The sequence below is a fragment of the Leptonychotes weddellii genome, chromosome 2, assembly GCF_054177405.1.
Source record: "Leptonychotes weddellii isolate Sample4059 chromosome 2, ASM5417740v2, whole genome shotgun sequence".
NCBI classification, from domain to species: domain Eukaryota; kingdom Metazoa; phylum Chordata; class Mammalia; order Carnivora; family Phocidae; genus Leptonychotes; species Leptonychotes weddellii.
In genome coordinates, this window is record NC_138370.1 from 93,711,626 (window position 1) to 93,736,024 (window position 24,399).

The following is a 24,399-nucleotide window of genomic DNA, read 5'->3' on the forward strand; positions in this document are numbered from 1 at the left end:
ATGGAGGTGACCTGTTTGGTCACAAAAATCTTTCTTAGATTTTCTTAGTAGTATGTACTTCCATGAACTTGGTCATTGTTGCCTGGGCATACCAATATGTTACTCAACTCATTAAGGCTTCAGCCCTCACTTATGCTTAAATATAAACCAACTTGTGGTTCTGAATAAGAAAGAAATCTAGTCCAGAAGTACTAAGACCTAGATTCTCATCCAAAAGCTTTCACTAAGAGACAGTATTTATTCTGGGAACTATATCAAGAGAGAAAGAATGAGGGATGCTGGGAAAACTGTTCTTACTCCACTCAAACAAGCCGAGGATAGAAATACTGGTCATTTTCTTCAAGGAGAGACTTCAGATAAGATATTACGATCTGATTTTTTTTTTAATGTTCCAGGAAACATTACAGATGGTTCTGGGACTTACATCCAGGATTTCAGGATGAAATGGAACTCCGGCAAGAAGCAAAGGGGGTTAAGTATTTGCCAAGTGCTTTTCATTTAGAAACGCAGAGAGGACATAGCTGGTATAAGAAATAGGGAGGATATGTTGGAAGAGGCTCAAGAAATCACCTGACTCTAATGTGTAGTCAGAAAATATTTTCATTTCAGTGTTAAGAGAACTAGGCCAAACCATTCTTTTATAAAAAGAAAATTGAGCATAACCTTAGTGATGAAAAAAAGGTATGTCTTTACAATGTGTTCAAGGGCATGTCATAATCAAAGTGAGGAAGGAAAAGCTGGGTCAGCTTTCTAAGCTAAGAATGAATGGAAAAAGGATATAATAGAGTGGGGAAGAGCTGTTCAAATAAATGTAGTATCTTAAAGTATAAGAAAGAAAGTATTCAGAGGGAGCCACAGAAGGAGATGGAATAGCATTATATGAATTTCAGGGTGGTGAGAAGTAAGTAATAAATAACAATAACACAAGTGTTTTAGTAATAGAATTGGAATCTTTTTTAAAAATGCAATTTATAACCTTCCTTCATGTACAGTGCATACTTAATCCTATTCTTACAAAAGACCCGAAAGGAAGGCATAAGATGTATTATTAGACCATTTTCTGGAAAGCGGAGGTTAAGGGGAATTAAAGTGGTTCTCCAGGATTGTTTGAGGTCACCAGGCTATTAAAACAGGACTTGAATTCAGGCATTGGATTCCAAAGACATTCATTGGCCTATACATCCTACAGAAATAGACACAGTAAGTTGGCCACTGAGAAAACTAACAGAATGAGGTGACTCTCAATAGGAAAGGAGACTGACAACACTTCAGAAAATACAACTGTTCTCTGAAACACAGCAGAGAAGAAAATAGACAAATGGGGGAAATTAAATTACAAAGATAAATAGAGAACAAAACAACAGTAAAAGAACTGAAGAACCTAAGAATAGCTATCATGAACATCTGTCACTTCTGGGTTTCCCTTCTTGCACATCTGCCCAGCACAATTTGATAGAGGCAGGTATTGCAAGTGACATAATCTAAAAGATGTTCTTGATGAGTGAGCGGGAGACCTGGGGCAATGAAGGCACCTTCATCCAGAGCCGGTAGCAGCCAACTATTCGGTTAAATTATCAACTCTTGTCCCTTGGTTCTCAGACCCCAGAGCATTTAGGTACTTGATTTTGTTTGTTTGTTTTTGTTTTTAATTTTTTTAAGAAATAAACTGCCTTGCCTACTTTCTTCAACTTTTGGTACAGTCCTATCTGAAAGCAAAAAAGGGAAGAACAAACAAGTTTGGTTAGAAAGTCTTTCCACTGGTAACTAGAGATATAAGACCTTTTAAGGTTTGGGTAATTATTTCCCTGTTGAACTGCAAAAGTTGAATTTGCTGCTCCAAACTAAAGTTAATTCAAGCCAAGGCAAAGAATTGGGAAAGCGCAGAAAATAATATTCATGGAAAGGGCTTTAAAAAGGGAGGGTTACCTTGATCCTCTAGGCCTCTTCCATATATAAGGGGTAATAATTCCCTCATCACAAAGTGTCATTGACTGTGATACAGCCTGGACCAGGAAGAGATGAGCTCTGCCTTACTCCCACAAGCTATAGTCTTCCAAAATTAGGAAGACCTGCTGAGCCCCAACTCCTTTACCAAAAGACAGAAATAGCAATGGCTTAGACAAGGTTCAAAGATTTGATCAAATTTCTGCCATTAATTCCTAGCTAACACGATTCTCAGGAACCAAATCGACTGGCAGCTAACTCAAGTTTTAAGGTGAATTAAGTTTCAACTGAGTTTAAGCCTCGGGGCCCTGTGATTGCTCTATCCCTAAACCAAATGCCAGCCCTCCATATTGTGCCAACAGAACATAGGCACCTCAAGTAAGAGAGCTCCCCAATGGGAGGGCCCCAGTGGTCCTCTCAGTCATATCCATGGAGGATACTGGACAAGGAAGGACCTTTGTGAGGGCAGGGTCCGGGGGCAAGCACACTGACTGACCAATGAACTTATGCCCTGCAGTCCCTGGTCTCTTAGTCTGTCCAGCAAAATCGCCTTATGCTCTTGACTTACAAGAGGATGCAACTCGCACTTTTTAAATGAGAGGCATTGGTGTGGTAAATTATTTTTCTTTCATTATGTAGTGGGAGTAGCGCCATGATTATATAACCATGAGATATTATTTCTAAACCTGATTAAGAAGAATACAGACTACCCAGAGATCTCGCCCTTGGAGTTCAGCATAGTAACTGAGTATAATTGCTGACCATCTCCCCTTTGGGAGGGAGTGAATGATAGAGCAATGTATTAGGTTAAGAGAGAGAGTTTCAGAAGTGCATGCATGTAGGTATGCATGCTGGGAAACCAAGAGGTAAAACAGAACTGATAGATTTTCATTTTTCTGTTCAAGAACCCCTACACCCTTTTTCTGGGAAGAGCCCTCCCTCCTTTGGGGAAAGAAGGCATCCCCCACTACATGTGGCTCTGGAGGGTCTGCCACTCATCTCACTCCACTTCATGGATGCACCACATGAATGGGCATGGAACCCAGGCTTAGTACTATATCCTGGCCATAGTGATCAGCCCAGGTGGGAAATGTGACTAATTAGAATCCTGTTGTTTGTTTAGATAGGAGAGATAAGGTCTCTCTTTATAGACAAAAAGGAGATAATTATGTCAGCAGAAAAAAGCTAGGAGAAAGATCCAGAATCAAGGAGGAACCCTTTTCTTACTCTTTCTAACTCTATGACCTCAGGAAAGACAGCACAATTTTGGATTTCAGGACCCTAAGCCACCCTACAACACATGGTTGCTCTGTGTGTTAAATAAGGTAATTCGTGTTAAAATGCTTTATGAAGTATAGACCACTGTACAAATGTTAACATTTGTTAACATCAAAGATTTCCAGGCAAACCTAAAGGGCTAAAAAAAGTAGAAACTCATGGTTAAATTACAACTTAAAATAGAACATGTGAAAAGGGAAAACCTTAGCTTCTTGCTGCTCAGTATAATCCTGGGATCGGGAACATGCCCATCGCCTGTGAGTTTGTTAGAAATGCAGATTTGGGGGGCGCCTGGGTGGCTCAGTCGTTAAGCGTCTGCCTTCAGCTCAGGCCATGATCCCAGGGTCCTGGGATGGAGCCCTGCATCGGGCTCCCTGCTCAGCGGGAAGCCTGCTTCTCCCTCTCCCACTCCCCCTGCTTGTGTTCCCTCTCTTGCTGTCTCTCTCTCTGTCAAATAAATAAAAAAAATCTTTTAAATAAAAAAAATGCAGATTTGGGGCCTCACCCCAACCTACTGAGTTCATTCTGCATTTTAAAAAGATCCCCAGGTGATGTCATGCATAATGACCTTTCAGTAGCAGGGCTCTATCAGGCTGTGGTAGTTTCTCCTGTCTGCAACCAGAAGGATGCTATAGGGAAGGAATTTTAGTTGCAACTTCGGACAGGTGGTAGAGTTGAAAAAACAAAGGATCATGACATTTGATATTTAAACAAGGAGGAATAAAAAAATTAAAGATTTTATTTACATATGTAGACCATGACACTAAACGTAGTTGCGAAAGGAAGTAAAATGATAGAATTGGGGGCACCTGGGTGGCTCAGTCCTTTAAGCGTCCAACTCTTGATTTTGGTTCAGGTCATGATCTCAGGGTCGTGAGAGTGAGCCCCACATGGAGCGTGCTTAAGATTCTCTCTCTCCTTCTCCCTCTGCCCTTCCCCACTCCCACGAACTCTCTCTTAAAAAACAACAAAAAAACAAACAACAACAAAAAAACACCAGAACAATAGAATTGATGGAATTTGTGTGTAAAAATTTTTAAAAAATGAATAAATGTTACAATATTTCAAAGTAAAGAATCTTTAGCTAGTGGTTTGGAGGAAGGGGTTTCAGATGGTATCCAGAAAAGCATAAGGCAATAATAACAGGCTAAATTGATAACATAAAAAAATTGACAAAGACACATGAAAATAAGCAAATTTCTGTTAAAAATAAATTAAAATTTGAATATAGACAAATATTAAACGGTTTTATTTTGAAAGATAAACAGGAAACCCTTTTGTCATTAAATATAAATTACAAACATTTACCAGAAATATTATCACAATTTCTGATAAAAATACTGAAGTTCATGATACTCAGAGTACATTGATTGACCATAATTTTTTTTTAAATAGCTGAATGCCAGGTAACCTGGAAAGGAAATGAGAATAGGCAGAGCACAGAAGTTTTTTTAGGGCAGTAAAACTGGTCTGCATGATAAGGATGGGTACATGTCATTATACATTTGTCCAAACCGGCAGAATGTGAAACATCAAGAGTAAACCCTAATGTACACTATGGATTGGGGGATTGTGATGTGTCAATGTGTGCTCATCAATTCTAACACGTGTACCACTCTAGTGGGGAAAGCTGATAATGTGGGAGCCTATGCACGTGTGGGATCAGGGCGTATATGGGAAGCCTCTGTAACTTCCTTGCAATTTGCTATGAACCTAAAACTGCTCTTAAAAAATAGTCGTGGGGCGGGGGAGAAACGAAAAATGCCAAGGCTGGGAAGAATACAGTTTGAACAACAAAAGCTCTAAATACATAAGAAAATAAAATATCGATGATGATTACCAAAGAACATTAATTACACTACTCACACAATGGATAAAAAGGCAGATAAAATCCAAAAGGAAAAGGCTAATATCAAGGCTGCCCATGTTTCACCGGATTTTTCATGAAAATCTGTGGAAAAAATGCTATTAAATTCATAGAGTCAGAGAATGTTAAGAAAGTCTGGAAAGGAGTTTCAAGGTTTCTAAGTCCAACCTTTATATTTTAATGATAAAGACCTAGAAGTGCAATGACTTGCCTGAAATGACAATGTGTAGGACTCTAGGCAGATGCTTTCATTCCAATATAATACCATTTCCAAAAGGGAGTCATGATGGCACAATTCAAGCTGAAGTGAGTTCTAGCCCAGGTACATCAAGTATTGAAGGAGAGAAAGTCTTCAAATATTCTACGAGAATCCCAAAGATGCTAATACAAAAGGTAATGGAATGATGTGGAAAAGGCAATTGAAGATATAGTATATTGATAAAAATTACTAGTATATTCAGTGTAGAGGAAGAAGGTGGAAAAAGCAATTGGAAAGTGAATTTTAAAAAAAAAAAAAAAAAGGAAGGAAAAATCAACCTGTAAAGGGATTAGAAGCCAATCAGGAACAAGAGAATCTGATCAAGTAATCTCCAGGGCCAAAATTTTATTTTGGAATAGCGGAAGAGCAGAATGTCTAACTGCGTAAAATCAGAGTAAGAAGAAAAGTAGAACTCATTACAGAAAGGAAGAAAATAAAACAGATAAAGGTACAACATTAAAACTTTGAGTGTAATTTGTTTTTAAGTAACTAGTAAGTAATGTCTGCAAATTTGATTGGCTTTATGGTATGAAATCAATTTTAATATTCATAGTATCTCTATAATATAGGTCATTTTTTAAAAATTCATGAAAAGAAAAATACATGTAAGAATGTTTTCATAGGTTAAAAAATTACTAGGTTATTCAATGCCACATTTCTTAGATACTAAATTATATATTTTTTTCAAATGTCAATGTTTCTGAAATTGGGGTGCATTTTATTGTGTATATTTACTATACCATTTCCTTCTCTGCCTGAAAAACTACTGAATTGATGCTTCTACTTACAGTCCATGGCATTTCTAAATCCGGGAAATGAAGAATAGCATTCTCTCTTAAAGATGGAACTCATGCGCACAATAGGAGAGAACCCCGAGCACCCGCACCTACCCTGGCTCTGGCGTCGACAAGGGCACCATTTCTCAGTAGGCATCGGACCACTTCGACCTGCCCTGCCCGGGCTGCCATGTGCAATGCAGTCTCCCCACGCTGCCAAGAAACAAAACTCATTGAGTCATAAGGAAACCCACTGCTCTGTATGGTAAAGGATAAAAATGTGCCTTTTTGTGAAATTCAGCAATCAATCCAAAGGTTTAGGAAATCTATGAAAAGGCATGATTATTTCATAATTATTTAGTCTGGAAAAATACAGTTTTGTATCTTCTCCATCTTCATAAGGACAAAACACATGTTTATTTCATTTTTTTTTCAGTCTGTAAACTTACCCAAATATCCAGCATACCCTGAGGTTTAACCTCATAGTCAATCTGGCATAACTTAAACTGCTTTAGGTGATATGAAGTCCTCTTTTATCCTTCAAACCTATAATCTGTCATCATCACATTTGACTATGTGATAACAACTTGATCCCATTTTTAAGGAGAAACTCTAGATGCCGAAGATCAGGTCAACACAGTGCAAAAGAATCATGTCATTTATACCATACATAAGTCATTTTTTTTTTCAGAATTCAAAGTTTACTTCTGAAATAAACTATTTCATATTGGATTTGTCTTTGTGTTATAAGGCTAGACAATGACCGTTTACATAAGAAATTTGATTTGCCCAGGATGTCCCCCTATTATTAATGCTCATATTCAATTATAGACAGTTATTTGAGAGAACTACCAAGAGATGAGTAAAGCATCTGTTAACAGTGTCATGTGTTGAGGTGGGCAGCCCTGGGCATCAGGTCATTCCTCAAGTATCTTCGTGCCACATCAAGATACAGCACACTGATCAGGAAATGGTAGCTTAAGCTGTAGCATGAAGGATGATGGTTAGATGAAAGAAATTTTGTCATTGAGAAGCCTGTTAAGTACTGCCTGTAAGAGAGAAGGTTTTTGTTTTTGTTTTAATCAACGTATTTTAAAACCCCATGTAGTTCTGAAGAAGGCAGGGGTTCATACTTCCAAGCAATTTTACAGTTATAAAAAAGAAAAAAACAAGACACTGGAACAGAAATGATTACTTCTAGTCACCACAACTATTCTAGAAAATAAAGCTTATTTCAACCAAGTAAAGTAAACCATTCCAAATCAGCTAAATTGATCTTGAAGTCAGTTGTGGTAATTGGATACTTCTGACTAATTCCAGTAAATAATTTCTTCTGATTCCTTGCACAACTTAAGTTTGGTACATAGCTCACAGGTAATTTTTTTCCTAGTATCTGAGACTCATTCTTTATGAAGTTATGAAAAATTCATTTCAAATGATTTGATTTTGAAAGCATTAAACTGGACGTCTAATATTGTTTTCTTTTTTGTTGATAATTAATTCATTTATCTTCTAATGGCCTTGTTTAATGATGACATGTTTTGACTTTTGCAAAGTAAATGTATCTGGAGTGTGTTGGCTTATAAAAATCACATTATTGGAGTAGCAATATTTGTCTTCAACCTTTGGGTGTATGGCAAGATTTTTCCTCTTTGGACAACCATGATTTCTAACTTGTTTTCTGTATCACTTAAAACCTGTCTAGTCTAAACAGATGAAGTTAAGGTCGAACTATTTGACAACAACAAAAAGCCCTCAAATCCTTACGCTAAGTCTTATAAAAGTATAGCAATTTTACTAAATTTTACTAATTACTAATAAAGACAAAAATAAATTTCTTTATAAGAAGTTAAGTCAAAGAGGCATCCTGAGTACCTAGTTAATGATAGATTCATTATGTTTAGTTTACAAGCCAAACTTTATCAATAAGGGGTTTTTACAATGTAAAATGTTTCCAATACTAGTCTTAATATTTCCAATATCCTTATTATATACTTAGAATGAGTTATTTTTATGCTATTTATACATTTGAAATCAATGAGTTAGTTATAAAACCTAATCTAAAGTATTAAACATTATAGCCAAAGAAAAGTTATATATATTTGTATACACACATACATCTCTCCGATTTAAAGCAATGGTCTTGTTCAATCTTATTTAATGACTCTGGGGTAATTGATTTTTATTGTAAATTGTCCTTACCCTTTTGTATTTATATTACCCTTGTTTATATATAATTATAAATAAAAAATGAAAGATATATTATAATGATATAAAATATATATAAAGATATTTTAGTAACTTCCATTTCTTGATTGTTGGGCACCTTATCTTACTCAACAGCCTTGTTTTCTTTATCTTAAGCTCATTCACTTAAGTATTGGGGGAAACTTTAAACATGATATGAAGTGCGAACCTAGCCATGAGTCCAATGATTTTTATATGAGAAAACTTGGTAATACCTCACATTGTACTCTAGACAGCCCCAAAAGTGCTTAGTTTTCTACTCCCATGGTTGTCAATGAATACTTTGGATTATGGATGTATTACAACTGGTAGTTCAGCTTTCTAGGTTTTAGAGTGCATTTGTGAGCTTTCCGGAAAGGAAGCTTTGCAGTAATAATATCTGCACATGATTGAGTTATTGGTACATCTCACACTTGGAGTGAATTTTGAGACAAAAACAAGACTGGCAAGAGAATGGGTATGCACACATCCAAAGCAGTTACTAAATTTCATGCCCCTCTTCTCAGTTGTTAAAACTGATTTTGCCGACAGCTACATTGACTTCCACTTTGGCTGCATCAGTTGGAAAGCATCAAAGCACAACAGACAGCATTGCATTCAAAAATGCAACATGATTTCAGGCAACACACAAAGGCTCCAAAGGTGGGGTACTTTGGGGTCAGGAAATGCCCAACTCTGACACAGCAAGCAGGCAATAAGTGTTCACACAGTTTCTTAATCAACCTGCACAGAGTTTTGGATCCAGTGGCTATATCCTCATGTCCTGAGAATGTACAAGTTCATAGGCATCCCACTGCTAGAGATAAATTAAATTCCTCTAAATGTAGGGTTGCCAGATTTAGCAAACAAAAATACGGGATGACCAGTTAAATTTTAATTCCAGACAAACAATGAATAATTATTTTAGTATAAATATGTCTCAACTATTGCACAAGACATACTTATACAAAAAAAAAAATTGTCATTTATCTGAAATTCAGATTTAACTGGGAGTCCTGTATTTTATCTGGCAACCCTATCTATCTACATGGTATCTGCTCCCTGAAGGACATATAATACAAAAATAAAAATGAACAAACAAAAAACGAGGAAATATCTTGAGGAGAGGATTACATTAGCAAGTGCCTCTCAAGTATTTGTTTTGAGGGGACTGAAGAGAAAAAATGTGTAATAGACAAATGAGAAGATAAAACAAAGTGAACTTGATAATGAGTGGTAGGTAGAAGTTAAGTTTGATAAAGCAATTATGAAATTCAGGAGTCTTTACGAACCTAGAGGATGTAAACATTTTTATTGTTTTAATTGATATTTTATTTATTTTAATTTTAAAGTCTACAGGTAGCCTATATTGCATTTTCTTTTGCAGAAGGGGGAGCATATGAATATGGAGTAAATCCATAACCATCAAATGATTTGGAATTGGCCAGTTAAAAGCCAAGTTAAGAGTGGCCACAGAATCACGCAACCATTTCATGTGGATTTTCTTTAATGATTGTATCAAATTCTCCCCTCAAAAATATTAACCTAGGGGATTTCAATAAAGTATCAGATAAAGTATTCTTGTATATGTTACTATTATAATATGATAACATAATTTAACACAGTATCACCATTGCACCTTGATCCTGAAGGCAATGAAATACAAATAAGGAAAATACAGTATAGTGGGAAAGTATACAGAGTACTTTTCTTGAAAGTTACTAGTTCATACAGCTATCAATTTAAAAAAGAGAGGTGGTCATCATCTCTGCACAGAAAAAGGGTGATGTTGATTTCTTTTAAAGTTCTAAGAAGTGACTAAAAGTTCAACTCAAACCGGCATGTTTTGAAATTACTCTTATCCTTAATGGAGTAATTAAAGATTAGTGTATAATAATATTACTTTAGGATCCATAAGCTATAATTAGGGAAACAAACAGAATATATTTCAATTATTTAATGGTTTTATGCTCCAATTGTGAATTATATAGAGTATTAAATAATACTTAAACCAGATAAATTAATTTCACATGATTTTGTCCATGTATCAGAAACTTTAGCACAGAAACAATGTGTAAAATGCAAAGAAATGAGAATGTGAGAGGGAATACAAATGAAAAGGGACATTGAACATTCTGTTTCACAACTCAAATGGAATGATACACCAAAATTTAACAACAATAGTCAATCACTTGCTTTTGAAAATATGACTCAATAATAAGCACTGATGTTTATTTGGGGAGAGTTATTTCTATTGCATACTTAAAAAAAAATCTCAATATTCCAGTGGTCCCTGTTGAGCTTCAAATACATGACCATATCTTGTGCACAGTAAGGAGAAAATTTGCATTAAATGATCAAAGTTTAAGGGAACAGACTCCAAGAAAATGAAAGAAATAATAAGGAAGTTGGAAGTAAAAATCCTAATTTAAATTAGGTAGAAGAATTCTGGGATATCCAGTAGTTACTGGCAGAATAAAAGTTGTCTGGAGACTAACATTCATTTTAAGATATAGGAAAAAGTTTCAATGGTATAATTATTTCAGGTAAGAGAGGACTCCATCCACTCTAGCCAACAAAATCAAATCAAAATGAAAAATCAAGGTTAGAAAATGAAAAATCCATGTAATTGAAGGAGACAGAATTTGGTATCAAATAGAAATCCCTCCTATGGGTCTATCTCTGGTTAACTATTTCCTATGATTGATGGTGGTACTGACTTGACATGTTAATCAAAATTACCAGGAATAGAATTCACTCAAGCAACTGGAATGAGTCCTTTGGATTTTATTCCAACCAATCCTTCATTCAAAATGTATCTTGTTTTCATAAATGTATTTCAGATGCATGTTTAATCCATCTGCACCAGGGAGCTGAAACAGCTTCCCCAACTCCCATTTTGTTTTCCTAACCCATTTCTTCTCAGTGAAGTTCTAGTGAGTACTTCAGTAACCTGGGATCATGGAGGCTCTGCTCAAAGCTCAGCCGCTCGCTTTGATGACATACACACAAACATCCCTACCAACAGCCATACTCTCTCTTCCTCTCGCTCTTTCTCCCTGTGGTTATTCTGACCCAAGCCATACTCACAATGTTAGTGACATCTGGAGAGGCTCCGTTCTGCAGCAGAAGGAGGACAATGTTCAAGTGGCCCATGAAGGCAGCCACATGTATTGGTGTGAGGCCAGACTGCGAAACAAAGCAACAGCAGTTTTACTCCTCTGCACCGGTGGGGGCCATGGGGACTTCTTCAGATAAATAAGACTTGAGTGAAGAGGACAGAGGATGGGCGACAGGAAGGGGAAGAAGGAGTAAGAGAAGGAATGTTTCGTGACAAGCTGAAACATTGTTCTACCTCTGTGATAGCTTGGATTGAAGCCCCATATTTCACCAGCAGTTCCATGACTTTGATGCGGTTTTTCTTGCAGGCAATGTGCAGTGGAGTAAAACCATTCTGTGCAAAAGACAATCAAGTTAGTTGAAAACATGCAGAAACGATCCTCACACAACTCCATGCGGGCACATTGCAGGCAATAATGTTACATCGTCACGTAATGTTAACCATTTCTTCTGATGTTGTAGGTGCTGGGATTTGGAAAGAAAAGTGGGGGTGTGTTCCTGTAGGCACTGAACTTGGCTGCTATGTGGTGGGCTGGTATATAATTCTTTTTGTGTGGTTATCGAGAAAAATAGAAGTAAAGAAAACTACATGGGCCTGCTCTGCAAAGAAGGAAAACTAGAGGGGCAATGATAGTTTAGAAGTTCTAAGGTGTTTTCAAGTATACTGATGGGTTGGGTTATGAAATGGCTTGAAGGTGCATGGAAGATAAGCATGTATGTATCTGATGAAAGGCCATTTCTTAAAGCCTACAAACTGCTGCTCTGTTTTACTTCAACACCCTACAGGCATGACTGTCTCTACAATAAATGTTTCAGCTTTGCTACCATTTGCTTCAGGGAGGGGGTGTTGCAAATTAGCAGAAATCATTATTTACATTAATAATTTTTCATATTCAGAAGTTATATATCTTCCATTAAGAACTTTTTGTAAGGAATTGTTGTATATTACCAGAAATCACTATGCTGATAATATTTGACATCCAGAAGTTACATTTCTTATGTTTTTATAACAAATGCCAATCAGATACATTTTATTTTATAAAAACGTAATTATTGGGGCGCCTGGGTGGCTCAGTCGTTAAGCGTCTGCCTCGGCTCAGGTCATGATCCCAGGGTCCTGGGATCGAGCCCCGCATTGGGCTCCCTGCTCTGCAGGAAGCCTGCTTCTCCCTCTCCCTCTCCCCCTGCTTGTGTTCCTTCTCTCGCTGTGTCTCTCTCTGTCAAATAAATAAATAAAATCTTAAAAAAAAAAAAAACATGATTATTAAGTTCCTGAATATTTTCAGGAGAATTTCTGGAATAACTGGAAGAGGATATCTCTCAGAGGCAAAGGAATGTGGAGAAGTCTCTAAGACATTTTCAACTTTCCAAACTAGGCAATGTGTAGGAATTGGGGACAATTACATAAAAATTTGTTAACATGCTTAATCGTTATGTGTAAGTATTAAATTTTTATTTGAACAATGATCCCTACATATAGAATAGTTATACCTATTCTGCCAGTTAGTTATTTGCTTGTCCCAGTGGGGACTGATCATCAGTCAATATTTTTCTGTACTTCACAGTTCTCACGAAAGCATATTGTCTTACTTAACCTAATGACTTACTACTCTTCACAATGTTTGTTAAGTCATTTCCTGTTTATGAGCTATGTAGTAAGCCAGACAAAAATGTGTAGCACTCAAATGATTTTTAATTATGAGATTGTAATGTTTTATAAGCTTATTGACCACTACCCTATTGAAAATGAGTATTTTCCTCCTTATGAGAAAATAAGTATCCTCTCATAATTACATATAACCCTAAAAGTATATTTGCTTCCTGGGCAATAAGGAATAAATGGATTTCAATGGAAGATTTTCTAATAAAACTAAGATTTATTATTTAATAATTCTTATGGCATTCTCTCATTTTAAATATTGTCTGAAGACTAATTTAAAGCAGCATTAACCATGTAAATGTATAGAATAAAACAATTGCTTTTAGTTTGAGAATTAGGAAACAAGAGCATAAATTAGTACATGCCTAATACTTCTGATGATTATTGTTAGAATGTAAGTGAAGCAAGGAAGATTTGTTCAATATTAGACCTTGGGAAATACAGAGGCTGCTCTAGGGACGGCCTCATGTAGATTTCTCTTGAGCAATTCCTGGAATAATTTATATAAAATGCTTCCCGGAGCAGTAAAATGCTAAGCATCACTTTTACGTTAGACTGTGTTTAGGGAATCAGGTCAATAAAGACATTCTCTAAGTGAACTCTATACAGGCTTACATTTTACTGTATCTTACATGGTCAAATCTGTTCACCAAATTAAAACCTTTTTTTTTTTCCTCCCAAATAGAGATTAATGACATTCAACTTGTTCACACTTTTATTCTGACTCTATCTAGAGGTGTTTAGAATTTATTTTCTGATTTCCTATTCTCAACTTCTATTTGCCATTTAAAATTGCTTATCACTCCAGAGGTTTCATATCTATCTGCAGCTCGCGAGTTGTGGAAATGTTGCCTTGGTGTTTTCCTCAATCTGTCCTCGCTCACCATCACTTAATAGCAAACTGTGAAGGCATGAAGTAGGCAGGCTACTTGTGGGAGGTAACGAACTCAGATAATTAACTACAGATCTGTAACCATGCTTTGCTGGTGGCCATTGGTCAGTCACTGTGGTATACTCGTCTCGGTCTGTATGCTGTTAATGTGGACTAGGCCAGGTTTACCAGGGCTCTGGCGTTTGGATTGGCTCTCTTGTCCAGAAGGAGTTTGGTCACACGGTAGTGGCCACAGTGTGCAGCAACGTGGAGGGCTGTCAGGTAATCTAGGGTGACATCATCAACAGGCGCCTTGTGCTGTAACAGGTGCTTCACACATTCCACGTGGTCCCCCTGTGCAGCCATATGAAGTGGAGACAGCCCATTCTGCACATCAAAACAAAATGAAACCAAGTCCACATTTCAGCCATGACTTCCAGGTTGTAAAACACAGCAAAGTCAACTCTTGATCACCTGGCACAGTTGGTAGCAGAGGAAAAAATAATCCCCATTTGACATCTACATGTACAGTGGATTATGTGGGGTGCCGAGGGAAGCTAAGAGACCATTTAATTTCATGATTATGCTATTCTTAGGCAAAAACACAAATTATTATACCTTTTGTGAATAAATACACAGTATTGTGTGACAATTCAGATGGATCTCACAATTATTAAGGCAATATTAGACATATAAAACAAGTGATAGCCGAGGCTTAAATTATTTGTATTCAATTCCATTCAATTAGTCTCTCTGCAAGAGTTTCTTTACTTCTAAATGGAGGAGGGTGAAGATGAAGGAGGAGCAAGTGGGTGCATGAGGGAAAGAAAGATATTTTGATGACCTCTTAGATCCATGCCGCTCTAAAATTCTGTGCTGCCTTTTTCCTATCATGAGACGTGAATTGGACTTGGAGAAAGCAGTCAGGTAAGAGTTAGAAAAGTGTGAGGCAAATGTAGACTATGTGTCCCAACTTTTAAACTTTGAGGATAATATAAATTTATCCTCAGCGATACTGCCCAAAACAGCTCTAGTCTTAATTCTTAGAGAAGGTCAATAGCAGGGACACAAGATGGTAGGGTTAGGGCCCTGGGTGGCTCAGTCATTAAGCTCAGGTCATGATCCCAGGGTCCTGGGATCGAGCCCCGCGTCAGGCTCCTTGCTCAGCGGGAAGCCTGCTTCTCCCTTTCCCATTCCCCCTACTTGTGTTCCCTCTCTCACTGTCTCTCTCTCTGTCAAATGAATAAATAAAAATCTTTAAAAATTAAAAAAAAAACAAAAAACAAGGTGGCTGGGTAATTCACTGAGGATTTTCAGTCTAGGTAAGACTCTTATTTTTTAAAGTTAAATAATTAAGCTTATGAGAAAAAAATATGTAAAATTAGGGAAGAAACTAAATTAGAAAACATTTGCCCATTAAAATGAGTGGAATATGGTCTTTTCTTAATAATCCATGCAAATAATGCAAATACAGTCACTAGGAAGTAATTGTTGACCAAGAATCCAGCTTGGCAGTCATTACATTCAAAGAAGCAAAAACTGTGTCTGGATAAAAAGAAAGAATCTGCCAACAGCCCAATATTTTCAACAAGGAGCGTGATTTCATCAATGAAGGACAGCTAAAATCAAACACAGCAAAATCTTATTTGTAGTGGTTTGTGGGTGGTAGAAGTATATGTGATTTTGAAATTATTAATACTTTCTTGGTTTTTGAAATACTCTTCACTCATAATTATTGCTTTTATATTTTCAAAAATTCACAAAATGAACTGAGAAAGAACAGCAGGTTGATAAGAAGGTATTTATGCATTGGGGGAAGATAGTGTAAGGGCAAAGTGTAGAAGAAATTCAGGCCTTGGCAATGTTTGGAGGGTTGCGTGGCATGTTTCTCTGATATTCTATCAAACTTTAATGTTGTTTGATCCACTTAAAAGTTATGTGGAAAATAAAATCTCCACCATTTAATTCTTTGTTACATTTTACAAATATCTGCTAAGCACCTACTCAAACCCTGATCAAGTACTAAGGATACAACAGGGAACACAACAGACAGGGAACCCCTGTCTTCACTGAGGGTCACATTTTGGGTAGTAGTCAGACAATTCAAAAAGAATAAGAATTAAAATAGATAGTATGTTAGAAGGCCACCAGTGTGAAAAAGAAAACTAAAGCATAGGATGGCCAAGGGAGTTTGTGTATATGAGTGCTTTATGGATAGGCTAGCCAGAAATGGCCTCACTGAGAAGGTGAGTTTTAATGAAAGACATGATGACAGTAAGAAAACAGGTCCTGCTGATCTGGGGGGAGAACATTTGAGGGTGAGGAAAAGCAAATACAAGCATGTCATGTTGAGACCACACCGAGCATGACTGATGAAGAGTATGGAGGAGAATGAAGCTGAAGGTGAGTGAATAAGAGGGGTGAATAAGGAAGGGAACTCAGGTAACAGGGCTGCTAGTTTGAATAGAGTCTTTGACTTACACCCTGAGTGAGATGGGGGGCTTGTGGAAGGTATAGGACAACAGGATTACTCTGGTTTCTGTTGAGAATATACTGAACAGGGTTAAAAGAGAAAAAGGGGGGCCAATTAGAGTCTCTTGCAATCATCCAGGTAGGGTTGATGGTAATCAGGACCAGGACGGTGGTAATGAGACTGTTGAGAAGTTGCTGAATTATGAGATATTTTGAAGGAAGATGTGACAAGGTTTAGTGAGAGGCTGTGAAGGGAGAGAAGAGCCAAGGACTGCATGGGGTATTTGACCTGAGAAACTGAAAGAATGGGATGGCCATTATTTGAGATAAGACTACAAGGGGATTAGAAATAGGGGTGCAGAAAATATCAGCAGCTGAGTTTTGAACTTACTAAATTGGAGATGCACAGTAAACATCTATGCAGCAATGGTGAGTTGACATCTACAATATAGAATTCTGGAGCTACACAGTTGTGTGTCATCAATGTATAAGCAGTATTTAAAGATGAAACTGGATGAGATTTCTTAGTGAGTACAGATAAATACACAAAGAGTGAGCTCTGGGGGTTCTAACATTCAGAGACCTGGGAGTGAAGAGGGAACAGGAAAGGAGACTGAGGAGAAGCGAAGTCAGAGGGATGTAATGTTCGAGAAGGCAAATAAGGAGAGGAAAGTGTTTTGAGAAGGGAGGAGCAAGCAACTGTGTCAGATGATAGCAATAGGAGAGAACGTAGACTATATGGGCTGAAACATGTAATTGGGTAGATAGGAAGATAGGAGTCTATAGAAATTCTCTCCTGATTGCTTCAATTTTTTCAGTGTTGTGGAAAGTGAAGACAAGGAAAAAAGTCTAAGAAGTCTAAAGAAAGAAAAAAAGTATAGAATAATAAGGTAGCAGGGAATGAGAATAAATACACTTGGGAAATATACTGATTGTCAGGCAGCATTAAAGGCCAACTTGAGGTTAGCAATCATGAATTTAAAGTGAGCCCAGGCAGTATGGTTGGGTGTTTTCAGCCACCACACTCAGCTGCAAGAACGTGAGTTGGATTTAATCAGGGTAAAATATAGCAAGTGAGTATGAGTATGTCAGGGAGTGGTATGAATAGCTCTGTTGGGCAGAGGCGAGGGCATAAGGTGAATAAGGGATAATAAAACAATGGCTGATGGACTCAGGAGAATAAACACATTTCTGGAGTTGGGGTTCCAGAGAAAGGGGGCTGAAACATAGAAGCAGTGTTTGGAGAGGCAGAGGTTAGAACAGAAATTCCAGAGGGTTTACAGCTACCAAACTGAGAGGCCAACTAGAAAGATTATCTACTGCCCTAAGATCATTAAAGTCGTCATGAATTAGAAGAGGGGTTGTAGAGAAGAGCCATAGTTTGCCATTTTCAAAAAATGAGGTAGAGCGACAACTAGATAGATGAATATTTGCTTCAGGAAGGAATAATGGATGATACAAAACTGGGAGTTTTTGTGGAAGGGGAAGAATAGTCTGGCATTAGGTGCCCATTCCACTCACAGGCTAAAATGGTATCACCTCACCAACCTGGTTAGTTCATCTTTTCTGTGTTCTTTACCCTGAACATAGCTCTACTTTTTGTTATTATCTCCTTATCTATCTTACCCACTCAATTTCGACCTTCTTGAACAAATAGACTGTGTATCATTTATCTTGATAGTTTCTTAGTGATCAGAACCCTGCCTGGTGCATTGTAGCTACTTACTATGATAGCTTCGTCTAAATTTTTGTTTTATTGAGGATGAATGATTGAATAAAAGTGGATATAATCATGGAGCCACAGACATTTTATGCTAGATCCTTACATATACATGATATTTGATATTATAAGAAAGCCAGTAAAAAAATTTCATCTAGGTAATCCATTGTCTTCATTAGTGAACTCTGTAGATAAGATTATTTTAGTTTGTGGGAGAGCAAATCTGCCTACTCTCAATTTGATAGATGCTTTTTATTGGTTGTAACATGACTGGTGAAATTTTGTTATTTCCATTTAAATTTCAATCAGTTTACTCAACAAAACTTTCTACAGGGGCAGCTGGGTGGCTCAGTCAGTTAAGCGTCTGCCTTCGACTCAGGTCATGATCTCAGCGTTGAGCCCCACGTGGGGCTCGGCGGGAAGCCTGCTTCTCCCTCTCCCTCTGCTCCTCGTCCCCCCTCCCCCGCTCATGCTCATTCTCTCTCTCTCAAATAAATAAATAAATAAATAAAATCTTTTAAAAAAAACTTTCTACAATTATCTCTGCATTACTCAGCCCAAAATGTCACATTTTAAAGATAAAACTCTACAACACGCACAGTATCAGTATGAGAATGAAAATAATACATACAATTTGAAGTCGCCATTTCATGGCCTGTAGAGCACATCTTTAAAGATTAAGTTCATTCTACAAATATTTTAGATGTGTGGGCTGGTTTTTGCTCCAAATAGTTTCAAATAAATATTCTATTAAAATATTAAATTGAAAAAGATTTGCTGATGTCGGCTGTCTTATTTTTCTCAAGCTTACTCTAGTTACAGCATCAGTTGATACCAAATCTGCTTGGGGATGATAGGAGAGGTGGAATACAGAGAAAATGTAAGAAGTGTTCTTTGTCTAAATTTTTGTTGCATTGAGGATCTGAGGGTTGCTGCATATCCCATTAAACAGTTCTGTGCAATTATCGTTTATTTGTGTCCCCTGACATTTTTTGGCAACCCAAAGTACTGCTAGAAACTCGGGACCTGTACAGTAATAATACTTGTAAAATATATTTTATAATGAAAGCCTCCAACAAATCAGCTCCCAGTGGGATTTTCAATGAGAGTTTTCTTCACGGTGGAGCATACTGATGACAGAAGACGAGAAATGCTAGATGTACTGAGCCACAGAGAACATTATGCTTGTTTAATGGTTCCTTGTAGATGGCCTATCCTAAATTGTGCTTTCCATATCACCTACTAATCCTAAATATAATCATCCAATACCACTGGTAAGTAATTCTTTTTACTAGTATTGCCTAAGAGATAAAGACTGGAGAGCTAAAAGACTATCTTGTATTGCTAATTGTGCTACTTTAAAAGACAACTTTATATGTATTTTACAGCATCTTAGAGAATCATAAAAGTGCAAACCTATAGAATGTAAGAAATATTCTCATTTATATATAATGCACTCATTTACATATAATAGAAATATATTCAAATGTCCACCTGTAGGAAGAGTAGCAGATAAAAACATAGGAAGAACCTGAAGGTATACAATCAATAAATCTTAATTTTAATTTTAAATTTGTTAATTTTAAATAATTTTCAAACAGTTTGATATATATTCCTCATTTGTAGCACACAATTATTGAGGAACTAGAAAACGTTGGACTGATGCTTTGATTTCAAGAAGAATAGAGATTTTCAGAAGACTGGTTTAAAGAGTTCTTTAGATCCCGTCTTACCCCTAATAACCCACCTTAGTCCTTGCCAGCAAGGGAGCACCCCGTTCCAGCAGAAGCTCTACCACTTGGTCATGCCCACTTCTTGCAGCACAGTGAAGGGGTGTCAACCCATCCTGCCAAAAGAATTAAAGAATTAAGCCGGAGTTAACTAAAAAAAAAAAAAAAAAAAAAAATCAAGATTGTCTTTTTTGCCACTTCAAAGAGGCTTCCTGAACTCATTCCTACTGCCTCAATAGATCAGTAATAGAATTGCTACTAGTGAAATGACAGAGGAGAGTGAGAGAAAAAACAAGACAGTGAGAGATCTAGACAGAGAGCAAGACAGAGAAAAAGAAAGATAGGGATGAAATGGAGAGGGAGAGGGCAAGAGAAATCGCATGTGCGGAAGTTCAATGTAAAACAACATGCTGCTGGTCCTGTGTTTTCATATTCAGGAAGATGGAAAAGTGGAGTTTGTTGTAATTGTTGAACTTGAAAGCCCTACTTGCTTGGAACCACAACCCCGAGATTATATCATTAAACTGTTTTCATTTTGGTTGTCTTAATACAACTTTTACCCCCCAAATTCTTCTTAATCTAATTTGTCCATCTTTGATCTCTTGAATTGTCACTATTTTTATAAATCCTCCTAAAACGCTCCCTGTTGCTCACAGACATTTTTTTCACATTCTTCTAAAGGTTTTCACATATATTTTTCAATACAAACTACATAATTATTTCTCAGAGATAAAATTGGCTATTAACCATAATAGCTTTAAAATGGTGTCAAACAAAATTATGGCCCAACTCTACGTTATGTTATTTATACAACTTTCTGACCTTGATACTCCTCAGGCAGTTTCTGATTCCAGAGCAATCCTCAAATTCCCTCTGTCTTTTGGATTTTATTTCTCTTTAGGGTGGCATGGTCAGAAAGGAAAGTGGGTGGGTAATATCAGGCAAAATGTAACAATGGGCAAGAAGTGAGAGAGAAAATGAAATCCTGAGTACAGAAATTAGCTAAAGATTTCAAGCTCACGGGAAAAAAGGTGGTCCTAGGGAAAGATGTTGAGAAGGGAGGTAGCAGTCAGAGAAAATGAGGGTTGGTGAGCAGTAAGAGGACTTCAAAAAGTTTCTGATTTATCCAGAACTCTTATAGCCTATCTTTTGTGTCTGTTACAACACTCTTCCTGTCCCAACATTCTGGGATTTCTGTGCTAGGCATCTTCCCTTTACCCTCCAGATCCATGCATTACCTTTCTGTCCTCTGCTCCAAGTCTGACAGAAAAAGCTCTCTAGATCGTAGTAGGGGGCTACCTTGCCCTCTGGCTTCTAGTTGGGTATGGGAAACGCAGCAAGACAGGGAAGCCACTCTGCAGAGGATCTCCTTGGCCTGGCTGTGTCTCTTTACCAAAGGTTATGCTCCATCCAAAGCAGCCTCGGCCATCCAGCTCTCTCCTCTGAAGTTCTGGTATCCTCCCTCTCACCTTGCAGGCCTGGGGTTGGTAATGAGCCCTGCTGTTGCTAGCTCCAGAGAGACTACACTATCCCTTGTGCCTTCCCTACAGTCCACCCACAATGTTAGAAATAGATTTATATATCCTTTAGATAGGTTTGATCATATTCAAATGATCAAATGTGAATGTGCTTTCTGTTTTCAGTTAGGACCTTGAGTTAGAATGATACTTTGCTTTGTTAAATCTACTTAGCTAGTACTAAGATACTAAATACCCAAAATAGACCTTGCAATTTTGGATATGTAGGAATTAGCAGGAAAAGACTGTCTTTCCAGGGAAAAAAAAAAAAAAGCTATTTAACTACTTTAGTTGGGATGCTGAGTTATTTTTAAGTTTGCCAGAGAGAAGCCTAAAAAAAGAAACTGTGCAGGCAAAGCGATTAAGATGATTATGCTTCTGTATCTTGATAGCATACTTTGTGGTGAAAGTACAGAGCATTAGTTGCTATTTAAGTTATATAACTATTAGACATAGTTTGATTTCTCAATCAGATTCTTGGTGGGGGCTTCATGGAGAACTAGAGCTTGAGAAATCCAACATCTCGAAAGAAGGCATTACAGGCAATGGTCCAGCATTTGGGCTCTGGAATCACAGAGGCTCAGGTGTGAGTCTCAGGTCAGCCACCACGGATGATTCTTTCTAGGCTCAGCTTCACAGTATATAAATGGAGTAATTTTTCTTATCCCATTCAACTCATGACCTCATTTGAAAGATGAGGGGACTCTGCCCTAAATCATTTTTAGAAAAGGTATTGTTTTTCCATGGAATACATAAAAGATCCATTGTGTAATCATGTTGAAACCTTCAAATACTCTCAGAATAACAATAGGAAAATATGAAGAACACTTAAATAAATCTATAAGAACATCAAAGAGTAATAAGGATTACATTGATACTAAATCTGATGTCATTTATCTGCCCTTATAAAGGATATAGGAATTATATCAAGTTCAATTTTCCCAACATGCTCAATCTGAATAGATCTTAAATATTTTCTATAAGTACAGTATCTCATTATTGCCAAAAAAAAAATCTTTTTTTTTTAAATATTTTATTTATTTGACAGAGAGAGAGACCAAGAGAGGGGACACAAGCAGGGGGAGTGGGAGAGGGTGTAGCAGGCTTCTGACTGAGCAGGGAGCCCGATGTGGGGCTCAATCCCAGGACCCTGGGATCATGACCTGAGCCGAAGGCAGACGTTTAAGTCTGCTTAACGACTGAGCCACCCAGGCGCCCCCCCCAAAAAAAATCTTATCAAGGTTTTGTATTCAAGGACTTTTTTTACTTAATTTTTTTTATTAAATCTTAGGGGCAATGATCTGTTCAATATCTTTAAATACTTAAGACTGTATTTGAAGGTTACTTGCCCCACCCCCCAGAATGGGGGAAGTAACTTTCTTTGTTTTCTCTTTTTTTTTTTTTCACTAGAATCAGTTCATATCACACTATGATGTCGATAATCCTTAAAAGGTTAGATCAATCAACAGTAGAGGGACACCACTTTTCCAGCTGGTAATCCACAGCATTAGCTTTTTACAACCATTTCTTTCCTTATCTTTTTCCTTCCTCCCTCTCTGCTTAGATTGTAGATGTTTCCTGAAGTCTGTGTATTAACACAGGCTCTGCTAATTACGGCCCTGTGTGTCCTAGGTCAAGTTACATAACTCCTCTGAAAATCATTTTTCCCCTTGGTAGTCTCATTTCTCAAATAAAGACCTCCATATTTTCCTAAAAGCAGTTAACACATACTTCATAAACCGTTAGGAAGAGGGAATAAAATGATATTTGTAGAGTACTTAGCAGGGTGCCTAGAACATCACGTGCATATGACAATTGGTAGCCACTATTGTTGCTTTAATTATTGTGATTCCTTTCTCTGATCTATTGGTTTTTGTTCATCATCTTTTAATGTTTTTGTATACTTGTATTGCTTGCATTGCAACATGTATTTCAATATTTTAACCTTATATGGAGTATCTCCACATTTAAATAATAAATGTTTAAAAATAAAAAAGAATAATGCTCTTAATAAAACCTGAATTAATAATATCATTTTTAACTAGCTATGAAGTTTCTGTTTTAACATCAAAATGAGGTTTTTCGGACACCAGAGAACCAGAACTCTAGTGAAAATGTCTCAGTTTCACACTAAATCCTAATCAATGGTGAGAATGTCAATGAGATGCAAAATGTCTCAATGATTAACAAAGTGCTGGTAGAAGTGGGGAAGAAACAGTGGGTAAGATTTTTTTTAATCACCCCTAAGCCTCTACATACTTGCTATCCTCCAGATAATGAAAACCTTCTAAATGAGAAAAATAATGAAAAGATGAAATGGAAAATTCTTGATAGAATATACTAGATTCAGAATGTTTATGACTAATATGATTGCTAGGGGAAACTGAGACCCCTATGATGAAGAAATGAAAGAAAAAATATTATTTTTGGGTGCCTGGGTGGCTCAGTTGGTTAAGCGACTGCCTTCGGCTCAGGTCATGATCCTGGAGTCCCGGGATCGAGTCCCATATCGGGCTCTTTGCTCGGCAGGGGGTCTGCTTCTCCCTCTGACCCTCCCCCCTCTCATGTGCTCTCTCTCTCTCATTCTCTCTCTCAAATAAATAAATAAAATCTTTAAAAAAAAATATTATTTTTAATTCCTTATCTAGAAGCTCTATTGCAGTACCTAAAAAGTCAAAAGTAAATGTAAAATTTTTCTATTTTAAAATATATTTTCAAAAGACAAAAGAAAAAGCTAACCAGATTCCTTTGTTTTAATAATAAAGTATTACACTTCCAGAACTAACCTTCCAATTCCAGACCACAGCCCTTGATTTCAGTATTACCTCCTACCTGATTTTGCTTTTGGTAAAAAAAGGTATAGGCATATTGGTTAGAGACAGAATTAAAAGAATCCAACTGCTTTTAAAATCCTACTTCTTAGAGATGAGGAAGTACTTTAACTTACATTTAAGGAATG

At 37.1% G+C, this 24,399-nt stretch overlaps 1 protein-coding gene across 16 annotated transcripts in view; it reads right to left on the reverse strand.

The window, feature by feature from the left end:
* ANK2 (ankyrin 2) overlaps positions 1-24,399 on the reverse strand; it is a 212,701-nt gene that overhangs the window by 105,225 nt on the left and 83,077 nt on the right. For 14 of the 16 annotated variants that reach the window (XM_081811969.1, XM_081811970.1, XM_081811956.1 and 11 more), the window contains 5 exons: positions 19,941-20,039; positions 14,191-14,388; positions 11,706-11,804; positions 11,441-11,539; positions 6,239-6,337 (listed from right to left, as the gene is read on the reverse strand). In XM_081811969.1, the coding sequence (XP_081668095.1) occupies positions 6,239-6,337; positions 11,441-11,539; positions 11,706-11,804; positions 14,191-14,388; positions 19,941-20,039 (594 nt within the window). The remainder of the gene's footprint in view (positions 1-6,238; positions 6,338-11,440; positions 11,540-11,705; positions 11,805-14,190; positions 14,389-19,940; positions 20,040-24,399) is intronic. The other 2 variants (XM_081811968.1, XM_081811967.1) reach the window with 1 other exon arrangement.